The 19,591-nt window shown below is 39.1% G+C and overlaps 1 protein-coding gene across 4 annotated transcripts in view; it reads left to right on the top strand.

Moving 5' to 3' along the window:
* The window catches only part of Rbks (ribokinase), an 85,845-nt gene that overhangs the window by 41,853 nt on the left and 24,401 nt on the right, over window positions 1–19,591 (top strand). For all 4 annotated transcript variants that reach the window (XR_002211758.2, XM_020154615.2, XM_074049405.1 and 1 more), the window contains exons 6-7: window positions 2,143–2,234; window positions 7,191–7,379. Coding sequence is in view for 3 of the 4 variants with exons in the window: in XM_020154615.2 (XP_020010204.1) it covers window positions 2,143–2,234; window positions 7,191–7,379 (281 nt within the window). In the remaining variant the exon portion in view is untranslated. The remainder of the gene's footprint in view (window positions 1–2,142; window positions 2,235–7,190; window positions 7,380–19,591) is intronic.

Genomic DNA, 19,591 nt, shown 5'->3' with positions numbered 1-19,591 from the left:
CCTACTTTTGAGGAAGATAGCACAGATGCTTGCAGCATGATGCCTTTGTAAGATGCACAGTGCTTAATCTGTGGTCATATTTATTCCTGTTGACCTTTTATAACTAATCTCATGAGTTTAGTGAGCAACTTCAGACTTTTTGTCTTTTATGCAAGTATATTAATATAAATACAGAAGGGACTTAAAATGTAGCTAAGTAGCAAAGGTCTTCCCTAGCATGCACAGGCCCTGGGTTCAATTCTTAGCACTGAAAAATAAATAAAATACACATATAGTTGTGTTTTATCTAAAAAAGAAGAGCTAGTACAAAACTGCCTTAACTTATAACTGAATTATAGAAATCTTTCTCTGACAAAACAGAGATTGATGTCATCCTTTTTAGCATACATATTGCTGGGCTACATACTCCAGCACAAGGCAGAAAGATGGGTGGACAGGCGGAGGTGTTGGGCTGTGTAAAGGACGCTATAATAACAGTAATAATCCTTTACATTTGTACAACCCTTTACAGTTTACACAGGGCTTTCACATCCCTTTTCTAATTTAAGCTACACAATAGCCCTGTACAAAAATCTAAGCAGCCAAAAACATACCATAGAATATCTGTGGGTGGACATTGTGGATTCTAAAATCATAAAAATGTGGGAATAGTGTTAGCTTGTACTGGACAAGACCACTGACTGAAGCAAAATACTAAGTAATATCTAGGAAGGTGTAGAAGTAGGCTTCATAACCTCTGCAGTGTTGGATCAGCTCCATCACCCACATGTTGATTAGCATCTCCCCAGGAATGTGGAATACATCACTGCCAAGCAAGCTATGTGAGAGCCACCTGGAGAACTTGGGAATGTGTAGATTGCCTGGTCTTATCCCCGGAGACTCTGATTCAGTGGGTTTGAAGTAGAATCCAGAAATAATGCATTTACACAAGCTCTTTTAGTGATGCTGAAGTGTAACTAAGTTTGTAACTACTGTTCTGGAAAAGGCCTTAAGAACTCAGCTAGAGAATTTTCCTCTGTGGGTCTGTGCTCAGGTGGGACTATTTAACATATGAGTCAGAAAAAGAGGACCAACCAATCTACTTGTGTACCCGGGTAGGTAAGTGTTGTGACAGAAAAAGCACATGTATTCCTAAAGACTAATTTCCTGCAAATGTGATTTCTAAAGACTTTAAAACAATTCACAGAGTTCCTCAGCAAAGGCTGTTTTAAGATATTGTGAATCAGGGTTGGGGGCATGTGTTGCAATGGACACAGTCCAGGTCTAGAGAAGCTGCTATTTTAAAGAAGGCCAAACCCAGAACTTAAAGCCAGGGAACCCTGGCTAGGACCTCAGCCTAACCATGTCCCAGGGTGTGACTTTCATGATAAGAGCTCATCTCTCTGAGCCCCACTTTCCTTCTCTGAAAAATGTACCTCTTCGGTGACATTCTCCTCCCTATTTCTATTATCCCCATCCATCCTCCTCTTGTAGCTTCCTAATCCAAACTAGCACCTGGCCTTTGATTAAATTTTTCCTCCTTTCTCAATCTTTTTTATGTTCCCAAATTGCTCACAAAAGCCAGGAATATAAGATTTTGTTTATGTATGCTGAGATGAGTAATTGTGGTATGTTTGAGAGGCATACATGGTTGTACAGAATACACATCTGTACCTGAGTTTCCTACATACTATTCCTACTAGGAAGATTCTAAACTCTTTGTTGTTTCTTTTCTGTCATCTCTTTATTTTCCTCCCTAGAATATGGATTTATGGACTAACCTTGCAACTAAGTACTTGAAGTAACTCATAAAATGTTCACCAGCCATTCATATGCATACATGTCCTTGCATGCTACATTCTTACTTTTCTTTAATGTTCTTGTTGCCTTTGCTTTAACTCTTTAATCACCTTGCTTAGAAATACTGATTTTTGCCCTCAAAGCTGAAATATCATAAAATAAATAATAGAGGAAATGGAAATAAAGAATTTGTAGTAGGCTATTACGGAAACAATTTCAAACTTTTCTGTATCTATAGCTAAGTGGGTGTTTAATCTGATGAGTACAGAAGTGATCACACTCAGTGATTTCTCCTACTAAGTGTCTCTAAATACATCATGTTGAAAGCATTAACTACTGAGCCCCTTTCCCATTCCTTTGTAGTGAAAACACTGTTCAATCCCGCTCCTGCCATTGCTGACCTGGATCCCCGGTTCTACTCCCTCTCAGATGTGTTCTGTTGCAATGAAAGTGAGGTAAGGATGGATTGGTTTGATCACTCTATGATAGACCAAAAGACTTTCAGACAAGTAGATAAAGCAGAGAGCAAGGACTAACCACATCAATTTGATTTTATAGTTATTCAGAGAAAACAGATTTTTCTCTTGTGGTATAGGGAAAAGGAAATTAGTAAGTTCTAGCGTGGGAAAAAGGATTCTCTGAGTCACCCTCCCTAATTAGTATAGAGTTGCCAAGTTTAATAAATAAAAATACAACATGCACAGTTAAACTTTAATTTCAAACAATCAATGAATAATATACTAAACATTCTTATACTATAAAACTATTTGTTGACTTTACGAAATTTCAGATTTAACTGAGCTTCCTGTATTTTATCTGGCAAACCTAATTATCTGCTGTCTTCTGTTGGGCAGTCCCTGGACAGCACTAGTGGACAGACACAGGTTCTCCACTGAGGCCACAGAAAAGACCCTGGCGGCCACTGCATTAGGGGTCTGCATTTCAGTCCATTTGAGAGTCATAATGTATACTTCTGCACAAAATATCTATCAGTATATTGATATTAGGCCACTCTTTTGTAAGTATTTTTATGAATAAAATCTCAATATCTAGAGTAGAACTTTCTTCCATTGTTGGAACATAGGACATATTATATACATTGGCAAATGCAGCACATCTTTCATTTGATGCTAAGCTGAATGAAGTCTTCTAGGCTTTCTTGACCTGCTTTCTTCAAAATTTCATCTCTCAGAACATAAGAGAACACAAGAAAGAAGACTGCTACATAGAAACTAATTTTAGCAAACCACCAAATTATGCAATATTTTTGAGCAACCACCATGGCTAGCCAGCATTGGGCTAGGAAAAAAGGGATTGTGGGAGATAGTGACCATTTCACAATAAGAGGATAGACTGGCCCCAACTGCCAAACTGGCACAGATTTCCCTGCCTAGATCTTAAAAAGCACTCTGTGTATTCTTCAAACATTTGTCACAGTCCAAATTATTTATTCAGTTATTCTACTTTTGCATTAAATTACAAGTTCCATGAAAACAGGGCATCTGTCTTATTCACTGTTGTGTCCCCAATGGCTGTCCCTATGAATATAGTTGTCTATTGCTGCATAATAAATTACCCCAAAAAATAGTGACTTAAAACAATAATTATTGTCATTCCCAAGAATGACATCAGGAATTCAGACAGGGGACAGCATGGCTTGTCCCTGCTCCACAATGCCTGGGGGCTTGCTTGGAAGACTCAAGACTTTTTTTTAATCTGAAGTCTTTTTCACTCATACTCTTGATCATGCTGGCTGGTGACTGGTGGCATAATGAGGCTGTTGGCTGAAACACTTGCACATGGCTTCACATTGTGGCCTGGGCTTCTTCGCAATATGGTAGCTGGGTTCCAAAATCCAACATTCCAAGAGAGAGAACACCAGGCAGAAACGATGTTGGCTTTTAGAATTAGCTTTGGCAGTCATACAGTGTCATTTCTGTCTATCTTATGGATTGAAGCAGGAAGTTCCACCCTACCACACCTCTCAATAGAAGACTTTATTGTTACAGTGTAAAAATAGCATTTTGTGATATAATATATATTAATATTTATCTTTGGAAAATAGTCGTTGGCAACTAATAAATGCTTATTAAATAAATGAACTCTGGTCTTTAAGGAAATTGGTTTCAAAAAATTAATTTAAAAAAAGAAAAACATTTAAATTTTTAACATTCTTATGGGTGAATTGAAGTAATTTGTGCTAATAATATAAATTCATGCGTAAGGTACTGCCTCTGCTCCAGACCCAAACCACTGATATGCAAGTATAAAAAAGATAATAATGAAGAGATACAAGCTCAAAAATAAGATAACTCCACAGAATGAAAAATGTAACAGCTTTACAGAGCATTCAGCCCTTGATGTGCCAAATGCAAACCCCAGAAGCAGATGGGGGTAATAGGACGCCCACCTCCTATGGGTAAAGGAACAATAAAAGTATGCCATTCATAGGAGGTAAGCAGTGCCCACTGCTAGAAACCATATATGCTCAACTGTAGCTCACCTGTTCATAATAGAAGGTGGAAGAAGCTGCTGTCCCTGTACCTGAGGCTACAACATGCTTAGGGGCCCAGCCTGAGGAGATAGGAAGATAAGACACTGCCTCTAACCAGGAGGGAAAACAGGCCAACCCCTAAGTTTGTGAGTGCACTGTCAATGTCCCCAGTAGCAGCAGAGCAGGACTCCATCTGGCCAATACAGTATGTGGCTCTTATTTGGAGAACCTTGGTGGATGTAACTCTAAAACCACTAGAAAGGAAGGTACAGGCCAAGTAGGAGGTGAAGTGTAAAGACTGTCCATCTCACAGCAAGTGAAGTGAGCCTGCAAAGAAAGAAATGTAATGCATGAAACTTAGCCAAACAAGTAAACAAGATGAACTTACCCAAGGGAAAATTCAAATAATAAAACAGTGCAAAAAAGACAGTAACATAAGTATGACTTAGATGGGCTTAGGAGTGTAACTCAGTAGTAGAGCATATTCTTAGCATGGATGATGCCCTGGATTCAGTTCCCAGCACCAAATAAACAAATCAATAGGAAAAAAATTGTGAAAGAAAAACAGAATAGAAGCAAAAATATATGAACATGAGAAACAAACCATTAGAGGTCTTGAAAGTACAGCACAGTATGGTGGCTCACACTCATAATCCCAGCACTCAGAAGGCTTAGGCAAGAGGAATGTGAGTTTGAGACTAGCATGGGCTACATAGCAAGAAAGACCTTGTCTCAAAAAAAAAGGTTTTGAAAATCAAAATCATCATTGAAATATTTTACATCACTCATTAGAAAAATAAACATTAGATTGGAATAAAGAATTAGTAAATTGAAAAAGAATCTTGATCCCTTCATCAAGAGCTTGAAAACTCAGTTTGCTGAGGAAGCAGTACAGAAAGAAAAATATTTTGAAGTAGTAAAGGAGAATTTAGAGAAGGAAAGCTTGAGAGTTTCTAATACATCCACTTGCAGTGAAAGAAGAAGAGAAGCAATATTAAAGGAAAAACTGTGTTTTCTAGACTAGAGAAAAGGCAGAAATCCTCTGGTTGAAGGCCTATAAAAGTAGCATGTAAAATAAACGTGTACAGTGATGCACTCCTCTAACTCTAGTTACTCACGGTTCGAGACCAGCCTGGGCAAAGTTAGCACAAAACCCTGACACAAAGACAAAAACGAAACTGCTGCGGTGTGGCTCAAGTTGTAGAGCACTTCACAAGACCCTGGGGTCAATCTTCAGAATGGGGGAAAAATTTTAAATAGAATTTGTTGAAACTGCAGTATATTTGCTGTGTGAAATACTGTGAAGGTAGGAAAGAAGAAAGGAAGCAAGTTACATATGTCAACACAAATTAATGTCAAGAGAAAAAAGCACATTCCTAAATAGTATATGTGAAAAATATCATTTAACTTCTTAAAGAAAAATATCAGAAGCAAATAAAGTAAAATGTTAAGATTTGTTAAAGGTAGGTGGATATTTGTTGCACAGTTACTTATGATAAGGATTTTTCATTAATGAATAGTTTATGAGAGGTTTTTGGAAGACATAGTCAGTGTTTCTGAAAATAGACCATCCAGCTTGGCAGATAGAAGTGATCCCAATAGTGAAGATCAGTGTAAAATTTTTTTATAAACACAGTATAAACAACCCAGACTGAAAGGCTCTGAGCAAAAGATGAAAAGAGAGGGCACATGGTCAAGTTCATGAACCCTGTGCTACTCAGAATGAGCAGACACTGAAATGATTTATAGACAGTTTTTTTAAAAAGTTAATTTGGGCATATTCAGAGCAAATACAAGGACAGTATAGATGCATTCTTAGGAAGATGTAGCATTTGATTAAATTGTAATACAGACAAGACAGAATTTGGTTACATACTTTTTGAGTCAAAAAGTACCATATAATTCTTCTAGTGCTTTTTAAATTTCTTGTCTCAGAACCAGAGAGGTTCCCTAGAGATCATGGATGGGCTTCTTTCAGCCCTACTTCTGCCAAAGATCATTTTGTATTCCAGGAGAGAAACACTGATCCTCTAAAGCCCCTCCTTTTGCAAATTTTAAGTGATTTGGGGAAGGTCAGAGTTGACAGAAGAGGCCTCCTCTCTGCTTCAGGCTTCTCCAGCAAAAGCAAACTAACAAAAGAAGTGAGTACTCTGCATACATCGAAAGGTAGATAAGAAAGGCACCAAGGGTCCAGAAGAGGCCTGAAGAATGACATCCTTAGGTACCAAAATCTACAGGTAGAATTTATACCAAAATCATTGGGAGTGGTTCTTTCCTTCCTCTCCCCCACTTTCCTTTCTTTCTTTTGTAGAATCTTTGCTTATAACCTACCAGTGTTTGTTATTTTTACTGAAAACTAAGTAAAAATAAGTATTTTGGTTTTTGTTAAAAGGAAGTTGCAGGGTTGGTGGAATGGTTCAAGTGGTAGAGCACCTGCCTAGCAAGCGTGAGGCCCTGAGTTCAAACCTCAGTACTGCAAAAAAAAAAAAAAAAAAAACCTGAAAAGGAAGTTGCAGACAACACACCTCATGCCTAAATACTTCAGCATGCATCTCCTAAGAAGAACCACAATACCATTGTCACACTTAAAAAATTTATCAGTAACTCCATATTGTCATCTAATAAATGCAGGCCATATTCAGATTTTTCCATTGGTTTACAATCCTCCTGCCTTAGCCCTGAGTGCTCAGATTATAGGCATGCACCACCAAAGCCCAACCCAAGAATGTCTTTAATAGGTGGCTTTTATTGTCATTGTTTTAGTTCTCTTTTATTTTCCTGCACTAGTATCCTCCAGCATGCCCATTGCATTGGTTGTTATGATAAAGGAGGGAGACACCTTTTCTAGAAAAGCAAATCTGGAAGTGGCTCCCAGTTACCTATTTTTACCAATTTCTTTTTCCATTATATATTCCAGGCTGAGATTTTAACTGGCCTCGTGGTGGGCAGCCCGGAGGAGGCTGGGAAGGCCGCACTGGTGCTCCTGGAACGGGGCTGCCAGGTTGTAGTCATCACCTTGGGAGCTGCAGGATGTGTGACACTATCACAGATGGAGCCTGTCCCAAAGCACATTCCCACAGAGACAGTCAAAGCTGTGGATACGACAGTAAGTTTTAAACTTTAAAAATCATTTTTTATGCTAGTCACAGTGACTCATGCCGGCCTGTAAAACTAACTACTCAGGAGGCAGACATTGGGAGGATTGCAGTTTGAGGCCAGCCTGAGCAAAAAGTTGGTGAGACCGCATCTTGACCAATAAAAGCTGGGAATGGTGGCATACATCTGACATCCCAGCTACTCAGGAGGCATAAATTAGAGAATGAGCTCCAGACCGGCTGGGCATAAAACAGCAAGACTCTAAGTCAAAAATAACCAATGCCAAAAAGGGTTCAGGGTGTGGCTCAAGTGATAGATCATCTGCCTAGCAAACATAAGACCCTGAGTTCAAACCCCAGTACTGACAAAAAAAAACAAAGAATCATTTTTGGCACTTGAAAATCATTATTTAAATAACTAAGATACTGTACCTGAATTTTTGAATAATGAGATGAAGACTTAGAGGTGATATGATAGAAGAGAAGAATAGCCACATAGGAAAACTATATTAATCCCTCTCTGACTCACTGCAGGACTTTACATAAGTTACTAAACCTCTCTGAGCCTCAGTTTCCTCATCCATAAAATCATACCTGTATTATCTGTATACATTCAATCTTTGAGCCGTGTCCTAAATTAGTATTTGTTGGATACCTGTCATATGCTAGGTACTGGGAATAGTGGTGATCAAAGGAAAGTTTCAGACTCCTGGAGCTTAGACTCCGGCCAATAAACAGATAGCCATATGTCTTACAAGCCTTTCATGTGGAGTGAATGGCAAGGAGCATTAACAGCGGTCATTCTTTTAGCCAACAAATAAGAGCTAGCATTTACTGCATGCTTGTACATCTCTTTTTACAGACACCTCATTTCATGTTTACAGCAATTATATGAGGCAGGTACTGTTATTCTCCTCATTTTACAGATGAAGAAACTTGTTCAGGGTCATAGTACTAGTTAGTAAGCTCAGGTTTCAAAATCAGGCTTGTGTCTTCTGCATAGGCATTTTTGACTTAAGTTACTAAATTTAGGTCAAGTCATAGCTGTGAAGTAAAAACAAAGAGGAAACAAGTTAGAGAAAAGGATCATGCTTTCCCTACAGCTACAGAATAAAAATTATTTGTTTAGTGTTAGAATTCAGAAAAGCAGACTAGAAACCTAAGTAAACCTGAGAGACAAGAAATTATAGCTGAAGAAGAAAAAGGTTAGGGTTTTATTTATAAAGAATTGATACATGATTAATTATTTATAAAATATGTTCTGGTTTGTTTTTCTTCTGAGGATCTTTAAATTTTGGGTTATTTGTCAAAAAAAGAAACCCAAGGAGGAATCCAATGAAGGTATAGATATGAATTTGCTCTAAAAAATATATATATAAGTGCAAGAAATGCTTATAGAACATGAAGTTAATGCCCTGGTTGCCTTCGAAACTGTGCTCTGTTGGGTATTTGATAAATTGTGTTTGGTCTTGTTATTATCTTCGTATTGAGTCACCTCTGAAAACATCAGTTTTTCTCTTTTTTTTTTCTGCTTATCAAGGACAAGAAACTGAATTTGAGAGGTACCTAATTAGTTCAGTCCTCTGTTAGACTAAAACTATTCCACATCCCAAACCGAAGTGAGAAGAGTTTCTCTCTTGCTGGAGTTAAATGAAGGATTCTCAGGGTTGTCAAGCCTATACTGACACACAAGTGGCTCAGCCTCTCCATTCAGCGTGTGCATTAGTTACAACTGCTTTTGGTTCTAAGCATCAGAAGCCCAACTCTTAACTGGGATTTATTTGGTGCAGCTGGAAGACTTGAAGATATGGCCGGATGCAAAGCCTGACCTTGAGGCTTTTTCGCTTGCTCTCCTTGAGAGCTCTGCTCTCTAGTAGTGCTTTGAGCTCTGGCAGGTCCTCTTCTGTTGTGATTCCTGGAAGCTCTGTGCCCACGTCATGGGCCGGTATCCCTGGTATCAGATAAAAATCAAAGAATTCTTCTCAGAGGATGGGGAAGTAGATGCTGGCCAGACAAAAGCAGCTTATGCCACAGAGCAGTCATGTGCAGATGCACTGCTGGGCATGGGACTATGAAGAAACTAGCTTTGGAAGTGGTCAAATTAGTACTAATGAGCCTTAGACTCATTTCATGTGGAAAGATCGCATTTCATAGATCCCTCGCAATTACAGTTTTGAGAATATAAATACCACAGGGTGCACTAAGAGGGTTTTCATTCATTCATTCAACAAATACTAACTGAATTCTGATTACATGCCAAGCAAAAGTGGGGGAAAGGAAAAAAAGAAGTAGTGGAATATTCAGTGCATTTGAACCTATACAGAGATTTTTAGTTTCCTTGCTGAATCTGAAGGTGAATTAGTAATTAGCATGTAGAAACTGAGGACATAGAAACCATGAGGTAGATTCTCCTCTAGGTCATCTGGACTCTAAGGGAGAAGTGTGATAAGTAAGTAAAATCTTTGTACATCCCACGTCTGTAAATGCATAGTCATAACAATGCAAATGCCAGCTGCCGTTTAACCAATTGCAGTGTGAAGAGGAGGGGGTAAACACTCACCTCCCATAGTTGGAAGTCAAGAGGTAATATCTAAAACTGATTCTAAGGTGATAGTATAAATATACTGCCAGAACTATAAGATAAATACCGGGAGAAACCCCTAAAACCATTTAAAATATTTGCCTCAAGGACATGAGAATGGACAGAAATGGAACATTTACACTTCAAGCCCTACCTTTTAAACTACATATATGGGTGGCTTTGATTTTCAGGTAAACAAAAAATAACACAATAAGAGCAGTTCATACCCTCTAAGTAGCCATAATCAAAAAAGATAATCATAAGTGTCACCTAGGCTCTGGAGAAACTGGAACTCTTTTACATTGGTGGTAGGGGGATCAGATGGTGCAGTCACTTTGGAAAACAGTTTGCAAGTGCCTCAAAAAGTTAAATATAGAGCCAGGGATGGTGGTACATGCCTGTAATCTCAACACTTGGGAGATGCTGAGATAAGAAGATTGTGAGTTCAAGGCTACACAGTGAGACCCTGTCTCAAAAAAACTGGAAAAAAGAGTTAAGTATAGAGTTCCAGTATGACCCAGCAATTTCACGTCATAGCAGCATTATTCATAATATCCAAAAATTAGAAACACCCAGTGTTCATCAACAAGTGAATGGGTAAACAAATTATGGTATATTCATACAGTGGAATATTGTTCAGCCACCAAAAGGAATATTGAAACATGCTATGACATGAGTAAACCTCCAAAGCATCATGCTACATGAAAGAAACCAGACACAAAAAGTCAAATAATATATGACTCTATTTAGATGAAAAACACAGACTAGATAAATCCATAGTAAGGGCAAAATAGTTTCTGCCTGGTAGTGAGGGGTTGAGGGGGTAAGGGGGGGCGGGAGGAAGGGGAGAGAAATGACCCAAACATTGTATGCACATATGAATAAAATTTTAAAAAATTAAAAATTAAAAAAAAAATCCATAGGCATAGAACACAGATTGGTGGTTGCCAGGGGGCAGAGAAGAGTGAATGGGGAGAGACAACTTAATGGGGAAGGGGTTTTTGGAGTGATGGAAATGTTTTGAAACTAGATAGTGGTACAAGATTGTAAGTATACCAAATGCTAGCATATTAGACACTTAAATGGTTAAATTAACATGTGGTACATGTTTATAATCCCAGCACTTGGGAAAGTGAGGCCAAATGGTGAGTTTGAGGTTAGCCTGCGCTACATATGAGATTCTATCTCAAAAAGCAAAAAGTAATAACAACAATAATAAGATAGCTAAATTGTTAAATAGTAAATTATTTATAAAGGAATAAAGTACTGACTAATGCTATGACATGGATGAATCTTGAAAACATAAGTAGAAAAAATGAGGCATAAAAGCTACATATTGTATGAGTCTGCTTATATGAAAGATTCAGAATAGGTAACTCCATAGAGAAAGAGTAAATTGATGGTGGAGTAAGACAGGAAGTAACTACTAATGAGTTCCTTATGTTCTGGAAGGACTGGGAATGTAGCTCAGTGGTAGAGTGCTTGCCTACCATGCACAAGGCCCTGGTTTTGATCCCCAGTACCACAAAAGGGAGAGAAGAAGGAAGGAAGGAAGGAAGGGAGGGAGGGAGGGAGGGAGGGAGGGAGGGAGGAAGGAAGGAAGGAAGGAAGGAAGGAAGGAATGGAGGGTGGGTTCTGAAATTAGTGGTTAACCTGTGAATATACTAAAAACCACTAAAGGGTATACTTTTAAAGAATGAATTTTATGGTGTGTGAATTTTATCTCAATTTAGAAAAAAAATACAAGATCAAACAACAAAAATGCTGCATTTAGGCACTTCACTAGTGAACCGATAGTTCCATGATAAAGGGTCTGGAGCAGCTCAGGTGGTAGACAGCTTGCAAAGCATGAGGTCCTGAGTTCAAACCCCAGCACCACCAAAAAAAAAGGGTCTTCCACTGCATTGCTCTGCTAAGCTACCAAATAGTCTCTTAGCACTGCCCCAACAGAACAGGTGACACCAACAGGAAACCAGGGTAGTTATTTTCTAGGTTTAGACTCTCCCTCATCTTTTTATGCTTTCTTTGTCTTCTCCTCCAGCACTCTCATTACCAAAGTTCTTGCCTGTTTGATTCACAGTCGTTCAGCCTCTTCATAAGTTTACTAAGGAGTGATCAATTCCCATGTCAGTGTGAGGCACTCGGAAAAAAAAAAAGTTTCCGTCACTTTTCGGTCAGGAAGATGTTACTTCCTCTCAGCTGGTTTGTAACTTTCTTCGTCTCCTCTTCCTAATCCCTTAGTAAGACATCAGGGATGACATAGATTGAGGAAACATCAGTAGTTACCTGGCACACAGTTCCCTTGAAACAAGAGCCTGTGCTAGATGAAGCTGTTTCCCTTCTACATCATTGCTGCAGCCTGCTATATTCAGTTTTGCCTCCCTGTTAATAGTTGGATATATCACTTCTATTTTTTGCATCTGTTTTTCCCGTTGTGCTGGAGTGAGATGGTGGCAGTAGCTGCAGATGTCCTCAACTTAGTTTGGAAGACATGACAGATGTATCTCTTTTCTCATTTCTATATGTAATCTGAGTCTCAGTCTCAAAATGGCAGGTGTCCTCACTCTGTTCTTCCCCTCCTGAAGCTTAGGGCCTTTGCCTTCTTCTCTTCAGGAGTGCACTGAATGTACATTCCCTATGAATTACCATACACTCTTAAGCATGGTGACACTAAAGGATTATCATAGTAGTGTAATGCCATATAACATTAGCTATACTGCCCTACATGCTTTGTAAAATTCCTGATGTGTAAATTGCTTTTCTTTATAGAATCTACATGGAGACTCTCATTTCAAAAGTTCAGTCCCTAGGTTGAATCTGCCCTCTCGAAGAACCACTCGCTTTATAATAATACAGTGTAATTCAGGTTACGAAAGCAAACAAAAGACAGCTGTGTAGGTGGGCTCGTCTTCCCTACTTGTTATTCCCCTTTCTTCTGTCCATTACCTTTGAGTCCGTAGTCAGAGTTGCCAGCGAGGCCCAGTGCATGGATGTCCCTAGGATGGCTCAGCGCTTGAGAATTTGTTCTGAACTAGAGATTGCAGCAGTAGGAAGTAGAGATCATTTCTATTAGAATTGTCAGGAAACAACCCTTAACAGATGAGATGATTAGGATGAGGTGATTGCTAGAGCTGATAAGTTACTCACAAGTTTCCAAAGTGACTTCTTTTTGGTGTATTCCCCTCATCCTGAAGTCTGGCCTTCAGCCATCCAAACTCCCAAGTTAACTTTCCTGTTAATCTGCCTCTTAGGTACTATCCAAGTGGCAATCTGAAAACCCAGCATCTGAGGGTCATTTTTCCCATCTTAGTATGATCTCTCTCCACCCTATCACCCCATGCTACTACCACTGGTGGAGAGCCAAACTAATATTGCCAAATGTAATTAGAACCAATAATTTTAGATCTTAAGAGGTATGTCCCAGCCTAGGCAATCTGGGGCACTGTTTGCTACCTTGCCATAGTCCACAGAATGCTCCAAGTTCTTACGTGGCCACTGCCTTGTTTAGTCTCTGTGACTCTCCCTCATTTGTGTTTGCCCACAGACCACACTTTCTTCCTCTCACTTCCTGATTTCTGATCAACATATACTTTGCATGTGGTACTTTCAGTAGGATTACTGAAGGGTCTTTGCAGATTCCTGTTCAGAAATGTGCCAGGATATTTGAGCATCTCTCACTGTTTATCACCAATACTTGAGAAAGAGTGAGGAGAATAAAATATTGGGGTAAAGAATGATAGAATCCTGGATGCTGAAGAGGTAACTATAATAAGGCTAATTTTTAACAGCCATGTCAATTTTGTATCCTTCAAATTTTAACCTGAAGAGACAATCTGTTGATACCATCACTACTCAAAATAGCCTGGAAAATCTTTTTTAGAATTGCCATGCTGGGCTGGGGGTGTAACTCAGTGGCAGAATACTTGCCTAGAATGGGCAAGGCCCTGGGTTTTATCCCAACACCACACACACACACACACACACACACACACTCTACTGTGAAAGTCTTCAGCATCTCCTTTAACCCGCTAATCATTTTGCTGGGTTTTCTCTGTTATGAAATTAATGCATGCTTAGTGTCAAAGGAGGAAAGGGAGCAAACAGAAAGGTATAAAGAGGAAAATTAAGTACTCAAGATCCTACTTAGATGTAACCACTCTTAACCTTTTGGGTTAAATCCTTCTGGATTTTTCCCTATGTATATTCATATACTTTTGAATATCTACTAACAGCTAATTTGAATATTTGCAATGTCTAGGAATTAATATGTGTAATTAAGAGAAGCTTCTACAGTAAAAAAAAATCAAGTATTTATCTTTAGAGTAATGTAAATGAACAGTTTTCAGAAGAAGAAATACAAAGGAATAAAGAAGTGAGACAATGCTCAACCTCATTAGGAGTCAGGTATATGCAAATTAAATAACATTGTGATCCCCTTTATTGCCCAGAAGTTGGCAAAATTTAAGTGTTGATGTCAAAATCCAAATAGATCAAAAACACATGCTGTCATATCATACAAGTAAGTTCATACAGTGTTTTCAGAGAGCAACTTGAGTGTACCAATTTTCAAAGTATACTTTCCCTTTAACCTAGTAAACCTCCTTCTAGGAGTCTAATCTACAAGCATATTCACATATACAGATAGATGTAGAAATATTTATTTCACCTTTGTAATCAAAAATTGAGAAAATATTATATCATCATCAGTAGGAGATGGTTAAATAATAGTAGCGTGTTGTATTTACTGAAAGGTAACTTTCCAGCTATCAGTAAGTAAATGCATAATTTAAAGTCTGAAACAAACCTTACCAGACTGTTAAGATCACACTCATGGGACAGGGATAGGCTGGTGGGAAGGTGTAATAAATGGGACTTCTGCTTTCCACTCCGTATTCTTCTGAACTACGTGGGCCTTTCCATAAGCCTGTGTTTTTCATGCATTACTTTGTAATGTGGAGCAAACATGTCTTTGGGACCTAGAGAATTTATTTGGAGCCACATCCAGCAGATAAGCTAAGTGACACCTTTTCTCCAAGGGTGTGCTGAGCATTATCCTCATGAAGGAGCCAATGAGTGGTCACAGTTTTCTCTTTGTCTCATGAAGAGCTTCTCAGGCATTTCAAAATCTCTGTGTAACTAAGGACAGTCAAACTGTCCTTTGATTTAGGACAACTTCTGAATGGACAGACTCCTGATGCCAAAGAAATAGTCACATTACCTTCTTATTCTGGGCACTTGAGGCTCCTTATGTCTGGATATTTCACTACATACTTTGACAGTTTTTTTTTTTCTCTTAATCTTTCTAAAGAAACAATTTTCCTCAAAAATATGTTGCTTTATAAAGTTCCCCTTGGAAATATCAGAATAAATGTCAGAGCTTCACTGTTCCTGTTCGTCATTCAGATGTACAGCAGGTCTTCAAAGAAACTTTCCTCATGTTCAAGTTTTCTTTCCGAATGAATCTGCTTTTATATTTCAGTTTAACTCTTCAAGCCTTATTCTCACAATAATATATCAAATGATTTGAACTTTAGCTTTTGCCACAGTTTTCAGATTTGGCTAATGGGTAGATAGGAGGAGGTGTAAAGGGGACCAGGTAATAGGTGACACCTCATGCTTAGGTAGTTAATTGCTCAGGTACTTCATCACACTTCTACCTCCTACTTGAAACATCCTGAATGGAACAGCTGTGCAGGAGGGATGGGAGAACATGTGACACAATGCTATAAACTAAGTTGAGTCCCCACCAAAATCCACATGTTGAAGCCTTCTCTCTAATGTGACTGAATTTGCAAATAGAGCCCATATGGAGGTAATTAAGGTTAAGTGAGGTCATAGGGTGGGATCCGATCCAATATGATTGGTGTCCTTATAAGAAAAGCTACCAGAGTTCACACTTTCTTTGCATGCACACAGAGGCCATGTGTACACACAGCAAAATGGTAGCCACCTGAAAACCAAGAGAAGAGACCTCAAAATGAAATCCACCTTGCTGGTATCTTGATCTCAGACTTCCCAGCCTCTAGGACTGTGAGAAGTAAATTTCTATTGGTTAAGCTATTTGGTATGTAGTCCTTTTTTTGGTAACCCTAGTGATTAATACACACAAAGAAGCAAATGAATGCACTTCAGAAGGGACCTAAAGTGAAAGCCAGAGAATCAGCTGACCCATAAGGAAAAATGATCAGAAGCAAACCAACAGGATCAGCCTTTTTGGTGAAAAAAGGGTTTTGCATATGGTTCAGCTGTAGCCATCAGTCCTAGAGGCTAAGGGTAGGTAATGGCCTTAGTTCTAATTCTGATTCAACCATTAACTAGCCCATGCTGCCTTGTATAAGTGACTTGCTATGTTTGAGGCTCAAGTTGTGCATGTATAGAGAGGGTGACCTCTGAAATTGAATTCTTGGAAACATGAGGATTCTTTGGGCTGATAATAAAATTTGGACAGTACTCTCCCAGGCATCATGCTGTACTGTCTGCATTTCCTCACATTCTCAGCACAACCCTGTAAGACAGGTGTTTGCCTGTTTTAGAAAGGAGGCAACTGTGGCTCTCAAAAGTTACATGGCCTGCTCAGGGTATATAGTTGCAAAGTTGGCAGAGCAAGGATGCCTGTCTGAGTGACTCCCACTCTCATGTACTTTCTGCCTCACCACTCTGCCTCTTGATTTTGGTGACAGTCAGCCTAGCCTTCACACTCTCTCTGATTTGACATTCCAGCACTGACTCTCTTGTCACTTGTCATGATACAGCCTTCTATAATTGCTCCTTTTCTCTAGATCTTCAGAAGCTGCCAGATCTTGGGAAAGGCCTTGCTTACTTTGTACAGTATTATACAGCCTCACTTAAATGAAATAACCTATGTATGCATACCCTGAGAACAGAATTTGGCACATGTAAATACTAAGTGTTAGCACATAGTACATTCCTATATATTTGATTATTTATGTAGGACAGACATCATGTACCAGGAGCTTGCCTCACCTACTGTCAGAGAGAACCCAGGTCCCACCAATATTCAGCTCCATTTCTTCCTCTACAGGGTAAGGGCTGGACTGCGTGGGTAGCAGTGTGGTGGGATGGAATCCATTTCAGATAGCAGAGGTTCTGGCACAATTCACACATATTCATTTTAGTCCTTGAATGAACTGGAGAAGTATCACTACTCTGAGAGACTATAATCACTAAACTTCTTTAATTAGGAGCCAGAACTGCTAAACTATAAAGGCTAGTGACAATGTGATTCCTCCTTTTGAAAATGCACAAACTGGCTTTCTAGTTGAGGAGAAGAAAAACATCCCTACTTCCCTGCCTAGCAAACTCCTAGTCAACCTCAAGACCTAGCTCAGAGAGTCCTTTTTGAGCAATCCCAATGCTTGCATATAATAACAGGGCTTCTGTAAACAACAAAATTGCTCTACTTCCTTCTGGAAGGCAATTTCAGTGCAAGGCCTCCCTGAGCCTCGGTTTTCTCTGAGGCTAGATCTACAGGATTCTTCACATTCCTTACATTCTACATTTAAGACACCTAGACAAAGAAGAAATCTGAAGCTCAAATGCTCTTTTTAAATCATTTGAAAGCAAAATAATTACTCAGTTTTCTATTTTAAAACATATTCTCAACTGTTTTATTTGAAGTCATGTCAAAAGCCAAACTAAAAACATTGTTACAGAGAGCAAATAACATCTCTGAAATTGGCATCAGAGGATGAAGAAAACCCAAATGAGGTTCTGAAATCACCCTCCTAACCTTAGGAATGATATCAGTAAACCACTTCTGTTCAGACTCTGCTCACACTGGCTGCCAGAAAAGATGAAGACAAAAAGAAGTTTACTGGCTGTAAAGAAAGGACAGAGTAATTACTAGAGAGACAGGTAGACAAGGCACAAGACATCTGTCATGCCCAGGGAGCCATATTAGCTCTATTACATTACTTCCACATCAGCAGATCACCTCATTTATTAGCTAATCAGGCAGAACTCAATATTTGAAATTATCTCTCTTAATCCTATATGTGATCAGTTGAAAACCCAGAGCTCTAAAAATCTAATTGTAACTGCTTACCAGAAATGTCATCTTCACTTTGAAGAACTGAACAAGGGCCAAATCTGTTTTTCCATTCTCCCAAAATACTGTCCCACAGCAGAACTGGACATGCTTGTGTAGGTGTCGAGTGCACACATTTTAGCAGCTCCGTGAGGGAATTTGGGCCCCAGCCCTACTTCAGGATTCAGATATACCCCAAGTCCTAGGAAGACGATGGTCATGGAGAAGGGGGACATAGAGAAGGAACAATCATTTCAGCCTTGGCAGTACTCAAGAAAGATCTGAAACTAGATTTAGTATTCTGTGGGTCTGGACAGGAAATAGTCCCTTTACCCAACAGGCATGGCATGTTGGCATGGCCAAGGTTGTGGAGCTTGCCTACCTACGTATGATTAGGATTTCTTTTCCTCTTAGCATCCTATACCTCAGTGCCACCTCTCACCCATCCATAAGTAACCTAGTCCATCGAAAGTAACCTAGTCATCAGTATGACTGTATGGCAGTGAGCCATGGTCTGCTTCTTGCCCATTTTCCTAGACTCCTGTAGTGGTGTTCCCAGGACTACACTGGAAGTGTTCTGAGTGTTGTCTATGGAGTAGCAATGTTTCTTGGGGAGACCTGAAACAGGAGGTGAAAAACACATCTGCTGTCACACTGTAGAGCCCAGGAAGTTGGAGTCATGTCCACTGCCTTCATTGCCCATTGTTGCTGATGGAGGTAGGCAATGGAATAGAAAAGCAGATGTGTGGTTCAGAGATTGCTGAACACCTCCCCACTCTTTGTATGAAAATATGAATATGTGCTTATATTATTGTTGTACTTTGTATGTTGCTTATGCTGAATGGCATATGCTGTGTATGAATATACAGCTAATGGCATGAACACCATGTATGTATGTGTGCATGTGTGTGTGTGTGTGTGTGTGTGTGTGTGTGTGTGTACAGAATGCATTACAGTGGGATAGGTTAAAGAGATAACTCTATTAAGGCAAATCTCTCTTGCTTTCCTCTTCTTTCTTCTAGTTCCTTAAAAATATAGAGAGAGGAATACTCCATACTATCATTCACCCCTCAAAAGGCTACGTGATTTGGGGATAAAAAGGGTCCTTAGAAGCCAGATGAGGTACACCTCCCCTGAGAGATTCCCTAAAAACTAGAAGTTTTATATCCTTTTCTTTCCTTGGTCAAAACAAACCAAAATTGAGGGAAGAAAGACTGTAGTTTGCTAGATAACTTCCTCATGATTGTCCTCCTCCTAGAAGGAAAATCCTTTTTCTCCACTTAGTCTTATCTTTAACTTACTTTTAGCATGTGGGAATATAATCACTTAGATCAAGTTATATATGACTATAATTTGCATCAAATACATATAGAAGTAATAAGTATTCCTTCCCCCAGCAGTCCTAGGCCAATCAGATTGCTTCTCTTCCTTCCTTCCTTAAAATTATTAAATCACTTCAGTTACAATGAGAAGTGTAGAGTAATGCATGACCATCCATGATGTTAATTTTTAACATTTTGCTATTTTTGCTTCAGATAGTTTTTAAGAAATAAAATATTACAAGCATGGTGTTACTTCCTTATGATTTGTGTTAT

The sequence above is a fragment of the Castor canadensis genome, chromosome 12 (genome assembly GCF_047511655.1).
Source record: "Castor canadensis chromosome 12, mCasCan1.hap1v2, whole genome shotgun sequence".
Classification (NCBI taxonomy): Eukaryota; Metazoa; Chordata; class Mammalia; order Rodentia; family Castoridae; genus Castor; species Castor canadensis.
Note: the sequence above shows the minus strand (reverse complement) of the source record. Positions and strands in the feature narration are given on the sequence as shown.